The 20,174-nt window shown below is 49.5% G+C and overlaps 1 protein-coding gene across 14 annotated transcripts in view; it reads right to left on the bottom strand.

Moving 5' to 3' along the window:
* Positions 1 to 20,174, bottom strand: part of CHD3 (chromodomain helicase DNA binding protein 3) — a 2,755,261-nt gene that overhangs the window by 1,934,764 nt on the left and 800,323 nt on the right. For all 14 annotated transcript variants that reach the window (XM_069646310.1, XM_069646296.1, XM_069646309.1 and 11 more), the window contains exon 17: positions 14,620 to 14,757. In XM_069646310.1, coding sequence (XP_069502411.1) covers positions 14,620 to 14,757 — 138 coding nt within the window. The remainder of the gene's footprint in view (positions 1 to 14,619; positions 14,758 to 20,174) is intronic.

Genomic DNA, 20,174 nt, shown 5'->3' with positions numbered 1-20,174 from the left:
AGAGTGAACCTCTGCCTGTCCTCCTCAGAGGCCTACCTTTAGATGAGCAAGTGGAAGGAGTTAATCTCTCTTCCAGTCTCACATCTGACCAGCAGGATGAGTGCAAGTTACTGTTAAATCAGTTTGCCTCCCTGTTCTCACTTTCACCAGGCTTGACCCCTTGGGGCCAACATGATATACTCACTGGTGACTGCTTGCCTGTCAAAAGCAGGGGGTACGGGATGTCAGACAATGTAAGAATCCATATAAGGAATGAGGTCAACAAGATGCTTGATCTCAGGGTTATAGAGCCCTCTACTAGTCCATGGTCTAGCCCAGTTGTGCTTGTACCAAAGACAGGATCAAAAGAGTTGAGATTCTGCGTGGACTACAGAGCTCTAAATGCAGTCACCAAGACTGATGCCCATCCTTTACCTAGGACAGAAGAGCTGGTGGACAAACTTGGTGCAGCCAAGTACCTCAGCACATTTAGCACATTTGACCTAACGTCAGGATATTGGCAAATAGCCCTGACAGACCATCCCAAGGAGAAAACTGCATTCTCCACCCCAGCCGGCATCTACCAATCCAAGGTAATGTCTTTTGGACTAAAAAATGCACCTGCTACATTTCAGAGGATGGCCAATCAAGTTCTGAATGGGATGGAGGACTTCTGCATGGCATACTTGGATGACATTGCAGTGTTCAGCCCTACATGGAAAGAACATATTGAACACCTAGGCTATGTACTGCAGGCTCTGGAACAGGCCCATCTGACCATAAAGGCAAGCAAATGTCAAATTGGTCAGAGTACAGTGGTCTACCTTGGACATAAGGTAGGAGGAGGTGAAATAAGGCCATTGCCTAGCAAAGTACAAGCTGTACAAAACTGGGCCACCCCTACTACTCAAACCCGAGGGAGAGCCTTCTTAGGTCTCATTGGTATTAGAGGAACTTCATAGAGAACTATGGGACCATAGCTTCTCCTTGAATGTCATCTCCTCTCCCAAATTCCCTAAAAAGGTCAGGTGGAATGAGGAGTGCAATCAAGCGTTTAAAGGTCTGAAGAAAGCCCTTTGTCAAGCTCCAGTCCTAAGAGCTCCTGACTATCACCAACCCTTCATTGTACAAACTGATGCTTCAAATGTAGGTATAGGTGCAGTCCTTAGTCAACTGGATGAGAAAGGTAGGGAACACCCCATTTGTTTCATCAGCAGGAAGTTAAAGGATCCTGAGACAAGGCGGGCAACAATAGAACGTGAATGTTTTGCTATTGTGTGGTCACTGAAGAGGTTTAGACCATACTTGTATGGATCTACCTTCATCATTCAGACTGACCACCAGCCCTTGAGATGGCTGATGCAAATGAAAGGGGAAAACCCAAAGTTACTCAGATGGTCAATCTGCCTGCAAGGATTTGATTTTTCCATTGAGCACAGAGCAGGAAGTCACCACCAAAATGCTGATGGTCTCTCTAGGATGTTTGTAACCGACTAGAGGTATGAGAACCATCCAGGAGTGGGTTAAATCCTCCTGTCCCTTAGTCTGGGGGGGGGGGCGAGTGTTAGGGAGAATTCTCATTTCGTGGCTAATTCCCCTTACCTAGTGAGTCCCTCAGCAGCTTTGTTGGATCTCTGGAGTTATTTCTTTCCACTTGGTAAGAGTTTGAGCTTTTCCCCCCCCTCTTACCCATGTTTTGCTATGTGTCTTTCTACCTGTTTGTAGAATTGTGGGCTCTGGAGTACACCACTTCAATGGCCCACTTCTTTTGTGTTTTACACAGCACCTTCAGTGCAGTGACACAGGGATGTTGTTCAGACTACCCACCAACTCCATTTCTGAAGATGGCTACTGTTCCCCAGAAAAGAGTAAAGCTGCCATTAACTTTACTTAGTCAAATTAACCACAGATCCAGTACACCCCATCTTACATGGAGTACTGGAAGGGTTAACTCTTAGTCCTTTTTATCTGTACCTCCTAGAGCATTGTTTCGCTCTGTTAACATTTAGAATTGGCTGCTGGCAGTGGTATCTACCCTAAACTTTTCTACCACGGTTATTTTATATAAACGTGGTAGTATTGTAGGCTATTGTATTAGCCTCGAACTTAAACCCGCTTAACCAAATACTTTTTCTTTTGGCTCCGGTGCGGTTTATTCGCCATTTCTTTTTGTTAAACTCCTTCTTGTGTTTTACTGTCACTTTGTGTGGAAAACCAGGTTTGCCTTCTTTGTTCACTGTCTTTTGGCGGGCTTCTGCCAAGAAGCCCTCCTCTAAGCGCCTGGATGTCTAGTTGGGCTGAATGTAAGAGGAGTGTAGTCACCCCCTGCACAGGGTATCCTAGGAAACCCAAGTCGCACTTTTTCATGATTGGCCGAGGTAGTTGTCTGGGCTGGATAACCCTGCTGTGTGATTGACAGACAGGCTGTGTGAATGGGGGATTTTCGCATAAAAGGCAGGTCTCTTGGGCTGGAAATCAGAGAGTCGCCACTGGAACTACAAGGAACCGAAGAGAAGCGGAGGAGAGGTCGACTGCTGCAACTATCCCGTACCGGTGAAGCCCTGCTGCAATCCTGAGCTATCTACCCTTCAACGACTAAGAGAAGATCCAGTCCGGAGTCTTCTTCCCTTGAGCCTGGTGGGGATAACCAGCTCGTCTTCTTCAGTCAGAGGAATCCCTTCGTGGTCGAAATCGCTGCACACTGCTATAGTGGTCCGGATAGCCACCTGAAGAGCCTCTCCTGTTTTAAGAAGCAGACCTTTTATTCATTGTCGCTGCTGCAGGCCTCACCCCTGTCTGGTGCAGATCCCCTCATCGTCCTTCTTCGTGCCGAAGCTCCAGGAATCGTGGGTCTGCAGGAAACTACCAGGAACAACTGCCGTGGCACCAGCTTCGTTCTTTGAGAAAGGTACTGTGTCCTGCTTGAGGAATTTGGGTGAATCCCTATTTCTCTTCTTTAAGGCTTGTCCTTACTTTTTCCTCCTTCTTATAACTTTTGCTTCTGAACATTGACAATATCAAAGTACTCTTGGCTGGGCGTGGCCAGCGAGCACGGGATGAGGACGTGATTCCTCGGAGCTCCCGCGGCCGTCAGCCAAATCCTGGAAATATCCTGTAATTTGGGCACCACAACGGCGGAAACTATATCCAGGCGCAGCGGAGCCTTGGGCGCTCGGGTCGTCATAATACCGACCCGAACCGCAGCTCCAGTCGGGAGCAATTGGTCCGAGAAGCCCGAGACGCCGGCAACGGACAAGATGGCCGCCGGAACGGCGACCTAGAAGAGGACGCGTAATACGGCGCCAACTGCAGGAGGCAGACACCCTGCCCCGCTGGGGCCTGGAGCAGCCGCGCAGAACCATAGCGGAGAACGGAGAGCGGAGGGGAGAGACGAGCTCGTGGACTCCTGCCGGGCAGAACGAATCGTACGAGCGGGAGCCGCCTGTGACTGGGAAGGTAGGCGGTCCCCCATTGCTGGCGGCCACACCACGCCGTGTGCTTCCGAGCGCACACGAATCCGACCCCCCGCAGCCCCCGCGGATGCGTTTGACCGCCGGAGCGGCAGACGAGAAGAGGACGCGTTGCACGGCGCCAACAGAGGAAGGCAGACACCCTGCCCAGCTGGAGGGCGAAGGGGGGACACGAACCCGTGGAGCTGCCCGCAAGTGAGAAGGTAGACGGCCCCGCTCCTAGAGACCACATCCTCCTGTGTGTTTTCGGGCGTGCATGGGCCCGGCCCCCGCGGGAGCGCTGTCTCGCCGGAGGCAGACCTGACTCCGTACCCCGCCCCGCGTGATAGAGCTGGTGGAAGTCTGAGACCCTGGGGATCGGATTTGAGAGAGCGGCACTGAGGCGCCGGAGACGACGCACCAAGCCAATGTAGTGTCCATCATTAAACACTACATGAGTAGCGACTGGAGTGCCTGCATACCTGAGGTGACCTGAGGCTTGGTGCTTGGGACGCAATCAGTAGACTGACCTCTTAGTAATGCCACAACGAGAGATCAACAACCAAGCACACAGTGCGGCAATAGAGGAGTAGAGGCAAACCAACCCACCCATCAACCGTTGGGCGCCAACATACCCTACCAGCTCCGGAACGGGGTGCCGCACCTACCCGCCCTACAAACAGCCTTAAGAAGCATACGTCGCAAAGCCTTATAAACAGTGCGTGAGTGGGGCCGACCTCCCGAGGTCCACTAGATACCTTCAGATATGGGTAAAGATAAGGCAAGAGGCACGACAACGCAGAGCAAAATAGAGCAGTATGCGACCCCAGCCCAAGACCTCCCGCCGGAGCAACCCGGTACTACCGCAACACCAGAAACAGAGGAGAACATTTCGCTGAAGGATGTCATGAACGCCATAGCAAGTTCGAGAACCTCCATGGAAAAGAAGATGGATGGCATCAGCGCAGATGTGTCATTATTACGCCACAACCTCCAAAAACTCACAGCCCGTACCGGAGAAGCCGAGGGTCGAATATCTGAAACAGAGGACAGTTTAAGGACGATGAACCAGCAAATGTCAGGAGCGCTAGCTCGCCTCAAAGCATTGGAAGAAAGGGTGGAAGAGGGGGAGGGTAGAGCGAGACGAAACAACATTCGGATCCTCGGTCTGCCGGAGAAAACGGAAGGAGCAAGCATGGAACTGTTTCTAGAGCAATGGCTTGCAGACATCTTTGCCCCCAAGACCTTGTCGAACTTCTTTTCAATTGAAAGGGCCCACCGAATGCCAACTGGCAGGCAAATCCCAGGTGCCCCGCCCCGCACAGTGATTGCGAAACTTCTGAACTATAGAGACCGAGACGCAATACTCCAAATGGCCAGAGCCAAGGGCACTATAACGTTCAACGGCTCCAGGATAGGTTTCTTCCCGGATTTCACTAGAGAAGTGCAAAGAGCTAGACAATCCTTTGGCCCTCTCAAAAAACGTCTCCAGAACCTCAACGTAAAATACGGACTCCTATTCCCGGCGCAGCTGAAGATATACTTTAATGAAACAACTGTGCACTTCACGGACCCAGCGGAGGCATGGAGTTGGGCGGCAAGACACCTGGAGGGTGACTGGAGGCCAGACGGAAGACAGGGTAACGGTAGGAATCGCCCGAGGCGAGACAGGGCACCTCCTGAACCCCCGCAGCACCAACCCCAGGCACAGCCAAACAGGGACAATGACTGAAATGGAGAATAAGGTACCCACTCGCAGTTACGCTTTGAGTCCTGGCGCCATGTTATTAGCCCATGCTAACAGCGAATTAACTGTGAACCCAATGTCTGTGTAACTGACGGCCCGGTCCACGCAACCCCCACGGCCGGAACAGGGCAACTTAAGACTAAGTAGTGTTATACCACTTGAGGAATAGTCCTAGGTTGATGAGTTGACTGTCCCCTGACAGTCGGTTGTATTTGTATGTTCGGGCGACAGGTACTTCAAGTTGGGGTGGAGTATAGGGTGGGGGATGAAAGGGAAAGTTTTAATGTTGTTTTGTTAGTTCGAATTCATAGCATGTCCAACCACAGACCTAAAAACAGTCCGCTGTACATTACACCCTGCTGTACTGTGTATTGGAACCATATTCCCAACAGACACACTAAGGGGAGGCAGCTCTCTCGACCCAGACATCCTGCGTGTCCTCTAACGGAAAGCTCTAGATGACACACCCACAAACACACCCACCCCCACCCGATCGCCCCAGGTCCCTTAAGCTGCTCAGTTGGAATGTGAACGGAATGGGCTCTGGGATTAAAAGACGTCTGATTAAACAGCTGTTGAATAGGCACTCTCCCGACTTGGCCCTCCTATCAGAGACGCACCTAGCGGGAACACACTGCACCCTTTTTCAGAGAACAAATTACAGGACCGCATTCCATGCAGGGTACACGATGGGATCCAGGGGCACCCTTATTCTTATACACAAAAGGCTCCCGTTCTCCCCACAGGTGGTGGAATTGGACCCACGGGGTCGCTATGTGCTCATTCTAGGTTCACTCTGGGGCGAAACGCTGGCCATTGTGTCAATATACTCCCCACCCGGACTGGGCCAGGGACTCTTGGAGGACGTCACCGCTCTCCTGGGGACGCACCACCCAGATCGATGGGTCCTGGGGGGAGACTTTAACGACGTCATGTGCAATACTATGGATCGTACCCATCTTAGAGGGCGTAACCCGGATGCTCCCACGAAACTCTCCAACTTTGTGTCCGCCTTGGGCCTCCGAGATGTGTGGCGCGAATTACATCCCCAGGGTAGAGGCTACTCGTTCCACTCGGGAGCACATGGCTCCCTCTCTAGACTTGATTACCTCCTGGTCCCGAACACAGACCTACACAGGGCAATATCCGCTGAATACCTCCCTCGTGGAATCTCGGACCACTCCCCCCTATTGATTGAAATACGAACGCACTTTGTAACTCCCCCTAGAACGTGGAGGCTAAACAGCTACCACCTTGGCTTCCCAGAGTTGGTAGACCGCCTTACGGAGCTGTCCGATGAATACTTTGACATAAATATACCAGCAGTGGATGACCCGGTGGTGGTGTGGGAGGCTTATAAAACAGTGTTGCGTGGGGAAATCATCTCCTGGGTGGCAAACAAAAAGCGGGAGAGACTCCAAAAGATAGTAGAGGCGGAGGCTGAAATGGTCCAGGCCGAAAGCACGCACATTCTTGACCCCACCCCGCAGACTCAAAGGTCCCTCAAACAAACCACAGAAACCCTCAGAAATATCATGCTAGATAATGCCAGGCAGGCTCATTGGGACACCAGAGCGAGGATATACGAACTGGTAGACAAGGCGGGCAAGATGCTGGCCTGGCTGGAGAGGAGGGAGGAGGGGAGACGTCATGTCAGGGAGATTGTTGCCCCAAATGGTGTTGGGTATCAGACGGATGCTGAAATAGCAGAAGCATTTGCCCAGTTCTACGCGGAACTCTACCGAGCCCCGACAGCACCTTTCGACCCGACCCTACTAGATGAGATTACACTCCCAGCACTGACACCACAACAACGGGAGGAGCTAGATTCGGATCTCGCTGAATCCGAGATAGCCGAAGCCCTAGCGCAACTCCAGACAGGGAAAACACCGGGCCCCAATGGTTTCCCGGCCGAGACCTGGCAAAAACTTGGAGGGAATAAAATGGCGACCCCCCTATACAGGATGTTTCTTGGTGCCCGCGACCAGGGCACCCTCCCACCTGACCTATGTAAAGCCACTATTGTGGTCATTCCCAAACCCGATAAGCCCCCGGAGCAGTGCGCCTCTTATCGGCCTATCTCGTTAATTAACAGCGAAGCCAAGGTTCTTGCGAAGCTCCTTGCCAACCGGCTGCAATCAGTGATCCATACCTTGATCCACCCGGATCAATGTGGCTTTATGCCACACAAATCAACGCGTATGAACCTGCGCCGGCTCCATCTGGCGCTGGAGCGGGCCCCGATCATTGACACCCCTCTCGCCCTACTGGCAGTAGATTTTGAAAAGGCCTTCGACTCGGTTAGGTGGGACTGCCTTTGGGAGGTCATGAGGCGTATGGGGTTCGGAGACAGCTTCCTGAAATGGGTGAAATTACTCTACACTAACACTCGAGCGGAGGTCAGAGTGAATGGTTGGTCGTCCCGGTCCTTCCCGTTGGGAAAGGGCACGAGACAGGGGTGCCCCCTTTCTCCCCTTCTCTTTGCCCTGGTAATTGAACCTCTAGCCCTTTGGCTTCGACAAGACGCCGCATGGACGGGGTTCGGATGGCCTGAAGGGCATGAGGACCGTGTCTCCTTGTATGCAGATGACCTCCTGATTTACCTGGGAGACCCAGCTCGGTCCTGCCCTAAGGTGACGCAGATGCTTACCCGTTTTGGTGTCCTTAGTGGGCTTAAAATCAATTGGGGAAAATCGGTTCTTTTCCCGGTGAAAGGCAACGTGCAGGCTGACCCTCGGGAATGCCCGTACCGAACAGAACCGCAAGGTTTTCGATACTTGGGGATCTGGGTGACCACAAACCTGAGTGAATACACACTACGCAATTTTCAACCGGTCCTTGACCGTTTCGTTAATGACGCCCACCACTGGAGACTTCTTCCTCTTACGCCCATGGGAAGAGCCGCACTCTTTAAGATGATAACTCTCCCAAGGTTTCTCTATGTCTTACAAAATGCCCCACTAAGGATCCCAGACTCCGACTTTAGGCGGGTTGAATCCCTTTTTCGGGAACTAATATGGGGGGGTGGTCAACCGAGGATAGCGCTCACTACGCTCCAAAGATCGGTCTGGGAGGGTGGGATAGGAGCTCCGCGCCTCCAAACATATTATTGGGCCGCACAGCTGGCAGTAGTCAACGACCTGCTTCATGGGGATAGGGAGCTCCCCCACATCAGGGCCGAGGTTGCAGCCATGCACGATACCGACCCGTGGCAACTGCTATACCAAACTCTTCCGAGACCCCTCCCACCAACGACCATGGTTCATACTATTGTGGTTTGGAAACAGGCGCATAGATTCGTTGGGTGGGAAAATAGTGTAACTGTGGCACAACCCTTGTGGAGAAATTGTAACCTGCCCGAGATAAAGAAGCTTCAACCATGGCCTCGATGGGTAAGGGCTGGAATTCTGAGGGTTGGGGACATTCTTGAGGAGAGGGATATAGCCTCGTTTGAAACTATCCAGCAAAAATTCCAACTCCCGGATACTGAGCGATACCACTATGTACAGCTGGCCCACGCCCTAAGAAACCACATACCTGCAGGCACCAATATCCCGGATTACACACCAATAGAACGTAATATGTTACCAGCTCTTATCCCCACCAAATGCACTTCCATCCTATACAATGCTATTACATCCTTTGCTACGCCGGAACTCACGACCCTGAAAACTAAATGGGAGGCGGATGTGGGGGTGATGGATCCAGAAGACTGGATCCAAGTACTAATGCACCCACGGGAGGTGGCCATTTCTTCCAGGATTCGGCTGGTTCAATTAAAGATCCTGCACAGGGTCTATTACCCCAGGACGATACTATATAGATGGGAAAGAGCCTTGAACCCGAACTGTCTCCGTTGTGGGGATGAGGAGGGGACCTTCTTCCACACCCTGTGGGCATGCCCCCAAATCCGCACCTTCTGGAATGAATGCTGTACTGTACTCGGCAATGTCTTGGCGTGCCGCATACCACTAGACCCGAAGATTCTCATTTTGGGGGCTCCGGTTGAGATTGAACTTACTAAATGGGGCAAGCTGCTCCTGAACACAGCAGCGGGACTGATGAAGCGCAACATAGCGCAGAAATGGGGAGCCCCGGAGTCCCCAACGATGGAGCAATGGGCAACAGATATGAACATTTGTGCCACCATAGAGCACCGAGTATATACCGCCAGAGAATGCCCTACTAAGGCGGACAAGATATGGGGGAGGTGGGAGGAGATTGGTCCCTAGAACCGGCTGGACCCGGTCGTATGCAGTAGGAGGGATATGGTCGGATTGCACTAAAACCTGGGGTAATGTCTTGAGTGATTGATACATGGTCTATTAATGGTTGTACTTTGGGAGAACATGCTAATTCATGAAAGCTGTTGTTGTGTAGTTTGGAATGTTTAAAACAATAAAAAATGTTTTATCAAAAAAAAAAGTACTCTTGGCTACGCTGAATCGTGAACTGTCCGACTGTGTGATCCTCGACAACAGGCACCCGGTGTCACTTGACTTTGGCTCCGGCCCTTTGACTCTTGAATTCCTGTCTATGAGTGTTCTTCGATTCTGTCTGCCTAACTAATATATTGCCTATGATTTTTGCCCCCAACTCTCTCTGGGTATCTCAGGTGCTAAGTGTGTTTTTACCACGGTAGCATTTCTTGCCACGGATACGCGTTTATTTAGTAGACCGAACTGTCAAAAAGTGATCGCAATCGTATTCACGGTAACGTGTCTTGTTTCATAACACCGGTCCATTCAAACACAGGGTACTTACCTTGATTAATACTGTACAAAGTGAATTGGTTAGTTGTAGTGAATTTTACGTGTGGTTTTTGAATTAATAGAAGTGTTGTGTTGATAACAAATGGTTTAAAAATAAATGTACTTATACTTTTTACCTGAAACCTTGAGTCAGTGTTTGCTTGAGTCACAGTAATTGTGGTTCCTTTGTGTATTCTCTGCTACTGCTCATATACTCTTGAGATAAGGCTGGCTGCTCCGCTACTGCTACCACTTTAACATAGTAGTGCAGGCTTGTACCAAAGGTAAAACTTGTATTGCCACCTGTAGTCTTAATTGTGTGTAGTGGTCCCTAAGGGCACTGCACAGGATTCTGCCTAACACAGTCCTGTATCATTTCTCCTATTTTTGTGCACCCTGCCACCTCCCATTTACTAAACACGCCCTTTTCCATTCCTGGCGGGAATTCTGGGTTCCCGAACATGGGTATGTCCCGGGCCAGCGCTCCTGTCAAGGTGCCCCTCCGCATTTGGTCGTCCCATGCTTCCAATGGAGCACTCATAACTTCACTGATGCGAAGATTCAGGTGCCTATATTGTCTCCCTTTCCACAATGTCTCCACCAGTGGGGATCTAGCCACCGCCCTGTCTTGCTCTGCCCAGACTTTTTGCCGATCCTCCCCCATCCATTCCTTTAAGACCCATAGTTGCGCCGCTTGATAATACCTGTAGAAATTTGGGAGAGACATGCCCCCCTCTTTATTCGGAGCTGTAAGAATTGATCTAGCTACCCTGGGGGGTTTCTTTTTCCATATAAATGAGGATATTACTTTTGTGAGTGCTCTGAAAAAATACTTGGGAACTCTTATCAGGATAGCCTGGAAATAGTATACCAACTTTGGCAGAATGGTCATCTTTACCAAAGTGATGCATCCCCACCAAGAAATCACCAGGGGGTTCCACTGCTCCAAGTCCCTCTTAATTTTCCCCAGCAATTTTGGATAGTTTTCCACACATAGGAGATCCACCCTACCGTTAAGGGTTACGCCCGAATATTTTATCCCTTTATCCGCTATATGCAGATTTAAGACTCCCGCTTTCCTCTTAATCTCCCCACTATCTCCTGCCAGAATTAAAATTTCCAATTTGTTTCTGTTAATTTTCAACCCTGAAATTGTCCCGAATTTCTTGAATTCTTGTATTACTTCAGGGAGGGTTTGTGTCGGATCCGACCAGCATATCATCCGCATACGCGACTACCTTCTGCTGCATGCCCGCCATTTCTATCCCTGCGACGGACGTCACCTCCCTAATTCTGATTAAAAATGGTTCTAAGAAGACAGCATAGAGGAGGGGTGACAGCGGGCACCCTTTTTTCGTGCCCCTAGTTAACTCCACCCTGCCTGTGACTTCCCCGTTTATGGCTATTCTAATGGAGGGGGTGTTATAGTTAGCCCTAATCATTTTATATAATGGTCCCCAAACCCCATATATTTTAATGTTTTGAACAGCATCGGCCATTCCACACGGTTGAATGCCTTTTCGGTGTCTAATGAAAGCAATATTGCCGGTGTTTGCTTGACCCCGATCTTCTCTACTAGGTGTTTATTCGCCTCAAGTTATCGTGGGTTTTTTGGTCGGGGATAAAGCCTGATTGATCCATATTTATCAATTTGGGGAGGAGCAGTGACAGTCTGGCTGCTAATATTTTCGTGTAAAGCTCCATTTCCCACAAATACCTCTGCTTATCCTTTGATGCCTTCAGGGCGATCATATGTACCCGCATAACGGCTTTGAATGCCTCCCATTCTGTTCCCAACTTGACGTCCTCAGTGTCATTGTGGGCAAAATATTCTTCTATCTTCTCACTGAGGGTGTCTTCTAGGATGGGATCTTGGAGTATCTCCAGCGGGAGCCTCCATCTCCAGAGCCCACAATTTCTCCCGGGAGTCTGTACTTCCAGCCACAGGGGGGCGTGTTCTGATAGCGAGATCGGATCTATTTCTAACCTTTGAACTTTGAACAGCCCCACTGAGATCCAGAAATAGTCGATCCTCAACATTGTGCTATAGACATGGGAGAAGTGTGTAAATCCCCTTTGCTGGCCTTTGAGCTCCCGCCACACATCGCACAGCGCCAGGTGGCCCATCTTTTGGCGAAGATGTTTTGGGGGTGCACCCTACCCTTGGTGGCCTCCTGTGCTCCTATCTGTTGTAGGGTGCCACACCAAATTCAAGTCCCCTCCCAGAATTATCTCCCCGTTGGCAAATTCCTACAGTTTCCCAAGAGTCTCCCTCAAAAAGCTGTCCTGCCCCATATTAGGTGCATATATATTAGCTAATGTGAGCTAATGTGAGATGTAACCCATCTTTGAGGCATTGGCAAATACGAAAGGTCCCATCTTGTCTGGAGCACTGGATTGCACTATCAATTTATAACCCCTTAGACGCAGCTTTGTATTGTCCTGGAGTCCGATATGCGTTTCTTGTAACATTATAACGTCCCCTCTCTCCCTTCTTGGCAGGTTCTCTACTTTCTTCCTTTTTACCGGGGCGTTTAGGCCCCTAACATTAAACGTAAGAATTTTCAGCACCCCCATGGTCGCAGCCCACAGTGAATGATGCGTGTCCCCCTATATCCTGCTTCCGAACTTCTTCCGGTCTACCACCCCCTCCTTTCCCCCTGCCCTACCCTCTCCCCCCCAAACATGTAACTCCCCCAAAAAAGTAACAACTGTCCCGAGGAGGGCCAAGGCACCTAAGGTTGCTAGGCCGCTCGGCCCGTTGCTCCTGACCCTCTGCTTACTCAGGAGTAACTCCTCGGGGAGTCCTAAACCCTGCATTACCTCTGACTTACCGTATTCCGGTGGGATTACCCTCGCCGGGCTGCGATTCCTGTTTGTCCATTGGTTCGCTTTGTCACCAAACCTGGTGAGCTAAAAGTTCTTTTCTAGGGTGTCTGTTGCAATCAGCGCTTTCCTCTCCCCAGGTGTTTCCTCTTCTACTGCACCGTTTTCCATTCCCATGGCTTCCTGCAAGTCTCCTCCCTTGTCCATTGGTGCCCTTCGTCTCTGTCTTCTTCTTGGATGTCCATCACCTGTAGCCCTTCCTAGCAAGATGTTACCCCTCTCTGCCTCCCCTCCCAGGAGAAGAGAAGACCAAAAGGGAATGTCCATTTAAACCTAATCTTTCTCGTCACCAGCTCCTTTACCACTGGTGCCATTGCCCTCCTTTTCTGTAGTGTCACCAGGGCCAAGTCTTGAAACAGTTGGATTTCCATTCCATTCATCCTGATGTGGTCCATTCCTCTTGTTTTCCTCAGTATCTGCTCTTTCTGGGGGTACGATGACATGGCCACCAGCACATATCTGGGACATTCCCCCGGTTCGCCGGTCCTCTTTGAGCCCACCCGGTGCACCCTATCAATTTTGATGTCTTCCGCTTCTTCCACTACCAGGATATCTCTGAAGACTTCTTGCACTGCTGTCTTGAGATCTTTTTCTTCCACCGATTCTGCCATATTTTGCATGCGTATTTTCGATCTTCTGGACCGATTTTCCAGGTCCGTGCATTGTAATTCTAAGTTGTATATTAACCTCACCAGGTGTTCTTGTGTCTCACTGTCTTGCTGAGCTTCCTCTTCCACATTTTGAACGACTCTCTCCAGCGTGTCAGTACGTTCTTCAAGTTTTGATACATCCGACCGCATTTCTTGGACTGCCTGCTTCATATCTTCTCTCATAGATTCAAACTGGCCATGCTCCGTGGTTACAAATTTGTCCTGGAGTTCCCTAAACCACATCTGCATGTCCTCCTTCGAGGCCTGTGTCGATAGGGGAGGCGGTGGGTTCTGTGGCTCCGATGGTTCCTCGTGCGTTTTCCCTCCTGTGCTTACTGAGTTGTCGGCGGACCACATTTGGAGCAGGTTCGCATCCTGTTTGAGAGTCTGGGTTTGTGTCATGGGCTGCCCCCCCTTCCCTTTTGTCTTTGACATAGAAGCACCTGATGTGGTCCTCTGACCTCTTTGAGTGGGCTTCCATTCCTCTGCCTGCAGCCGCCTGTAACTTATACTGCACTTCCTCTACAGTCTTCTCCCCTGGGGGAGGATGCCTGCGAACAAAGTATGATCCTTGCGGCTGCCCCACTCCTTCTCGTTCTGCATATACTCTTTACTGGGGGGGGGGGGCGAGCTCAGGATTACTTGCCTTGACCTGTGTCTTAAAACTGTGGACTTGCTCCTTTGCCGAGTCGTCTCTGCTTCCCCCGAAGTCTCCAGTCACCAGACTAATTAGCTGCAGCACACTCAGTTTGGCGGTAGGGTGGTGGACTTTTCTCCAGCTCTGAGCTGGAGGTATATCTGCCACCCTACTGCAAGAAACTGCTGGTATTACTGTCCCGGTAATACTGGTGCTGTTAATACCAGCAAATCCCCCCATGGAGTCTTACGGGACTCCATGGAATGAGGATTTACCAGTGTTTCCCCCACTTGGAATCTGCCAGTAATTCCGGCAGACCAAGTGGCAGAAACAGTATTACAGTTTTCCGGTAACCCGCCGGTAATATCAGCAGGTTACCGGCAAACATATAATGAGGCCCAAAGACTAACACGATTTGTTTATTCAAAAATTATATAGCGTGTAAGGTCCAGCAGAAAGCATCTGGCTCCCAACAAGTCCTCAAAACATTGAGTTGCAGAGCCTTAAAGATCACTCTTACCTTGGACTGGTTGTTTTTCAACCGATGTGCTTCATCTACTACCAGACATGCCCAGCGAATGGAACCCAGAGCCGCCTGGTCAATGGTGATCAGCTCGTAGGATGTCAGGAGCACATGGAACTTTATCTGAGCTTCTCTCTGACAAAAAGAAAGAACAGCACAATGTTTACTGTTGTCACCAGGCCGTCATACACGTGCGCCCTAAGAAATTGTTATTAAAATTATTATTAAATGGAACTCATACTCATGCAGCTTTTCTTCAGTTACATTTGATCCTCATTTTATCCATCTTTGAAGCAGAAAAAAGATGTGTTAACTTAGATTGTGCTGACAACACACAATCCTAGGGATAGAATATTCAGTTAATTAATCTTTCAGAAAATAGGTTAGTGGAGCTTCAACTCCTGAAGAATGAAGGGGATGTTAGTGCTTGAAACGCTGTGAAGAAAAAATTAGCTGCAGCACACAACACAACACAAGTGGGTTAATGCAGACATGTCTGCTGAGATGCATGTGTAATCTTCAGGTCCCAGCAGGGCAATCTTCTCCTTGATCTATATTCTGCTTTTGACACGGTCAAGCATGCTCAATCCTCTGTGCGACAACCTTGGTATTACTGATCAGGCCCTGGCCTGGTTGAACTCCACTCTTAACAACCGACACTCTCAGGTCCAACTGTGGTCTTTCCTCTCTTCTATCTCTCTCTCTACTTGTGGTGTTCCCCAGGGGGCTAACCTCTCACCCTGGCTCTTGAACCTCTTCCTGGCATCTCTTGCCTACCACATCACTACTTTCTGCTCCAATTTTCAATGTTATGCGGATGACACTCAGCTCTCTTTCAAGCTCCCCTCAGCAACCTCTGCTTCTTCTCTCATACAAGACTGTCTGGCCGCAATTCAGTAATGGTGTGCCTCCAATGATCTCTGCCTTAATGCCAGTAAGACTGAGATCCTCCTCAATGGGACACCCGCTTCATTCTCTCCTCTCTATGGCTTCCCATTCTGGGCCCTCGTCCTGCTCCTTCCTGTGATGCTAAGAACCTTCCACCCTCTCCTTCTCGCTTCACATCTCTAAAACTATCAGCTGCACCTCCTCAGAGGTATTCTTCCTTTTCTCACTTTCCCCCAGAAGCTCACTGTCTCCAGAGCTCTGGTCCTATCTAGGTTGGACTACAACTCTTTCTCAATCTTCCTGCCTCTACTCTTCGACCTTCACAACTTATCCAGAACAGGACTGCAAGACTTGTCCTTGGCCTGAAGGCCAGGAATCGTATCTCTCCAGCTCTGAAATCTCTTCACTGGCTTCTCTTGGCTGCAAGCATGGACTTCAAGGATTAACTGTCAATAAGCTGAATAACTTTTCCATACTTCTAAGCACGGTCCTGTTCTTTAGACTAACATGCATTAAAACTATGGAGGCACACCTGAACTTAAGCAAACTAAGAGGATTCACCTGACCCAGCAGAGCATAAGCCCTGGAACTAGCATTAAACAAGTGAATCACCTCCAAAAGTACATATTAAGGAGTGGTCTTATATAGTGTCTCATTACAGGCTCTTCCCGCTTTTAAGCGCTGTAATAAGTGATGTAATTATTACTACCAATGTAATGGTACTTAATGTATCAACCTCAGAAGGAGAAGCGCGAATTAGTTAGGCAACCCTCGGAAATCGTCCAAGCGCATAAATGTGTTAGATGGTGGCGGAAAGCCACCTAGGAAGCAGTTCCTGGAGCAATTCCTGGTTCAGTTACCACTTAGGTTTTGAGTGTGCCAGTCTGCTCAATTCATCCGTTGTCTCAGTCATCACCCTAGCTTGGTGTAAAGGCTGGAGAACCATACACGGAATAATTGCCCACTAAAAAAGCTCTGTAGCCAGCCGGCATAGGCAGGGAAAGTGGTAGAAATGTATTTTGACCATGCCCGATGTTAAACATTGCTGTGGTGTAATCTATGAAGATCAAAACCATGATCTCCACAAAATACAAAGAAATGCTTTTAATGCCAGGAAAATCATCGCCATCTCTAACACATTTATGCGCTTGGACGATTTCAGAGGGTTCCATAACTCATTAATACGGAGTCTGTTGAAAGTGCCCCCTCTCCCACCAGCCAACGCCAGTAGGAATCTATAGTAATTGAAAAATCTAAGTCGAGGTTTTAAAAAGGACGTCTCGTTATGAGTTTACCAGCCGGGACATCAAATTAATGTCCACTCGGAGTTACACAGGTACTGAAATTTGAAAGGATTGAGGCTGAGCGAAAAGATTCCAGTTGGCTACAATGTATATATGAAGCAGTTGCTTTGTAGAATGTACAGACAACCTTCAAAGTGTACAAAGAAGCCCTGGAGGAACCCCTGGAACCAGAAGGCCATGCTAAGCGCCTCAGACATAAACATTTTTTTATGTGAATGTACCTGATATGATACACAGTAAAAAAAAAACTCTCCCATATTAGATTTCAATAAGTAGATAATGATCATCAGAGACTGAGTCAGGATGATAGTTGTTGTTTCTCATTAACTGAGAGTCCCAGAAAGAGCAGACGTTACAAGGAAGTAATCACCACTCACTGGACTTCTAACAGAGATGGGGCCATTACCAGTCGTCTTGGTAATGGGAAGGCATCATGAAGCAAGACACAGACAACAGATTCAAATATATACTCAAAGGTTTTATTTCACTTAAAGGCCATGGTGGAGTAAGGCCTTACTTGCCCTATACTAAAGTGGGATTTCTCTACCAAAATAAAACTAAGGATAGTCTTTGTTGGGCTGTCCAAATCAAGTAACTGTCTGTGTCCAAAATCTATACTTACCCTCACAACTAACTGTGTATAAAGTGTAGGGATGTCGGCTTCAAAATGAATAGTGTTCAAAAGTTCAAAGGAAAATGTAGAACCTCTTCCGGCTCTTGGCTTCTGCTCAGCATCCCCTTAGTATAGTTCACAAAAGACTGGGTTTCCTTCCCCAAGAGTTCAAGTTCTCCAGCTTTACCTCACACTGTTGCCTATCCAGATGATTGCCCTGGCACAGTGCTACATATTCCTCCCATGACAAGCCTGGCTGCCTCCGCCACCTGCTTCCCTGCACATTGCCTGCCTCCAGCTCTTGTCCTCAACCGAAGGTATGTGCACAACAGTATAGCCCACAGTAAGGTTGCATTGTGCAACCTGCCCTCTCCACCCCCTGTGATTGTCTTTCCTTCACCCGTTATGGGCAAAACCCAACATGCCGGCAGTGAGGCTCAGCATGCTGGGGCTCTGACTAACAACTACGCCTCCGCCCTCACAACCAACCTCCCCCTCCCTCTCCATTCCTGCCTACCCTAAAATGAATAGGTGCAGGGCCACACCAGCCAGTCCCACAGAGATCAGACAGGAGATCTGTAGTTGCCCAGATCTCACCAGTCCCGCTCCTGAGGAGGCTGTTACTCCATAATTGGTCACCAGCCGGGCTTCATCCCCTGGTTCATAATCCACACTAGGGTTCACACCCTCCAACTCCCAACACATACATCAGCCCACCTGCCTGGCTAAATCTCACTCCTATTCTCTAGAAACCACACCACTTGGCTCTCGCCACACACTACGCCTCGCTACTCCTGACCACCCCAGTGCATGTGGTACACAATACCTGTTGCCTTCCACCAGCGCATGGGTCTCAGGCCACTCAGCTGTCCACCGACACAGACTTCGGTCTAGAAACAACGCCCAATAACACTGTACACGTTTCCCCTCACCAAGAGGTCCCAGAACTAGCCTGAGGTCCTCCACACACCTTACAACGCTCACCTCCAAGACACAGCATTCACTAAACAATACCGCCAGTATTCTTCCTATTACCATGGAACCAACACATGTGCTTTTATCAATGTGAGTTTGTTAGGCGTCCATGCAGTGTAAATCCATGATCTCATTGTGGAGTTGCAGTTAGGCATTTTAGCCACTACAGAGTTCTGGCTTCATGTTGCTTCTGGACCACTTCTTTCCATGGCCATTTCACCTAAATATACTATCTATAGATCCAACCGCACTGACGCACCAGGAGAGTGTGTTGGCCTCATTTCTAAATCCTTGCTACAAATAAGGTCCTGCCCCCACTCCGGAGTAACAAAATGTTTCTTCTGAAGTTGACCACAGATCCCCAAACCATGATTAACCTTCTCTTTATATATATAGACAACCCAACGGACCTAGCCTCCCCGATCTCGACATCCCGCTCTTAATCACTCCATTCATGAAACCTGCTACTAAATGCATCATATTAGGAGACATCAACCTTGGTTTCACCTTGGTTAACCGGCACCGGTGTTTCCAGACGGGCACACTACCACTCTGCGGGTGGGTGCCGTCCCGCCCGCCAGGTCAGACCTGCCGGTTTATATTCTGACCACAAGAATACCCAAAAAAGCTGTTGGATGGTTCGCTCCGGTGCTGCACCATGTAGCCACAGTTTTCAGGGACGTATGCATTCTGTCAGGTGCCCCGTGATAGGCATGGCTCAGCAAATAGTCTGGACTTGTCATTAGTGAATGTGGGCCTTTTTCACCTGTTCAAGGCCAAGGAAGTCACGAATACGAAGACTTTTACCCTTACAGCTAAATATGCGGCTTTTCCCTCTAGTAACTTGATTAAACAATTCTGACCGCACATCAACATAGGAGGCTGGTTTCTGGTTATTTACTAGATTCCAGGGCTTACAGGAGTGTAGATGCAGGGAGCAAACTGGTACAGGTTCTTGTCCAATGGGAGTAGCACAGTACGTTAGGTCTGGATGTGGCTGATAACCCAAGGGTGTCAACTACTTTGGCCATAAAGAGTTGGAAAGAGGCCTGGGGTCTACCTGAAGTCGGCACCAGTAGAATACCCAGGTCTAGAAAATTGTTAAGGCCGCTGGCTTCTTGTAGTCGTAACTCCAACACATCCTCACCCTCTCCGTAGAACTCCTCTACAAAGTCCTCACTAGGACACAGTGAATCCATCCCAAATGTGGCCCATCTTTGACAAACATGTCCCCATAGGAAGAGGGGCATATTCAAGGGTAGCCCTGGTGCTGTCGGTACCAATGACATCAAAGTAGAGGGGGGGTGGTGCTGGTGCTGAGGTTTTGACGATCGAGAGCAGAGCGTGCCGGCACCGGGCTGGGACTTCGGCCAAAGGAGCAAGGGCCAAGCACTTAGGCGTTCGGTGGCAGTCCATCCTGTGGGCCGCCGTGGCCCTGGCAAAGATGTCAAGCATTTTTGTCTAAAGGCTTCCCCTTCCTCTGGGGTGCAGCAATGTGTGGGCAACTGTACCTGTGTAGCCGCTTGTGGGGAGTACTTAAAGCAATGAGTGAAGAGTGCTGGCGAAAGAAATCACTTGGTGAGTGGGATCTCTTGTGGTGCTTCTTCTCATCCTTATGGGCCGGGTACCAGTCTTCTGACCTCTGCTCTGCACCCTTCGACCTTGACTGAGATCTTGTTTCTTCACATTTAATCTAATGGAAATAACGGGGGAGTTTTGCTACCCGCAATCAGCGTGCCTTCGGGTGTGTGGATTGGCACGGTCAGCAGTCA

This window comes from Ambystoma mexicanum, chromosome 1p (assembly GCF_040938575.1).
Source record: "Ambystoma mexicanum isolate Mex_15411 chromosome 1p, UKY_AmexF1_1, whole genome shotgun sequence".
Lineage (NCBI taxonomy): Eukaryota > Metazoa > Chordata > Amphibia > Caudata > Ambystomatidae > Ambystoma > Ambystoma mexicanum.
Note: the sequence above shows the minus strand (reverse complement) of the source record. Positions and strands in the feature narration are given on the sequence as shown.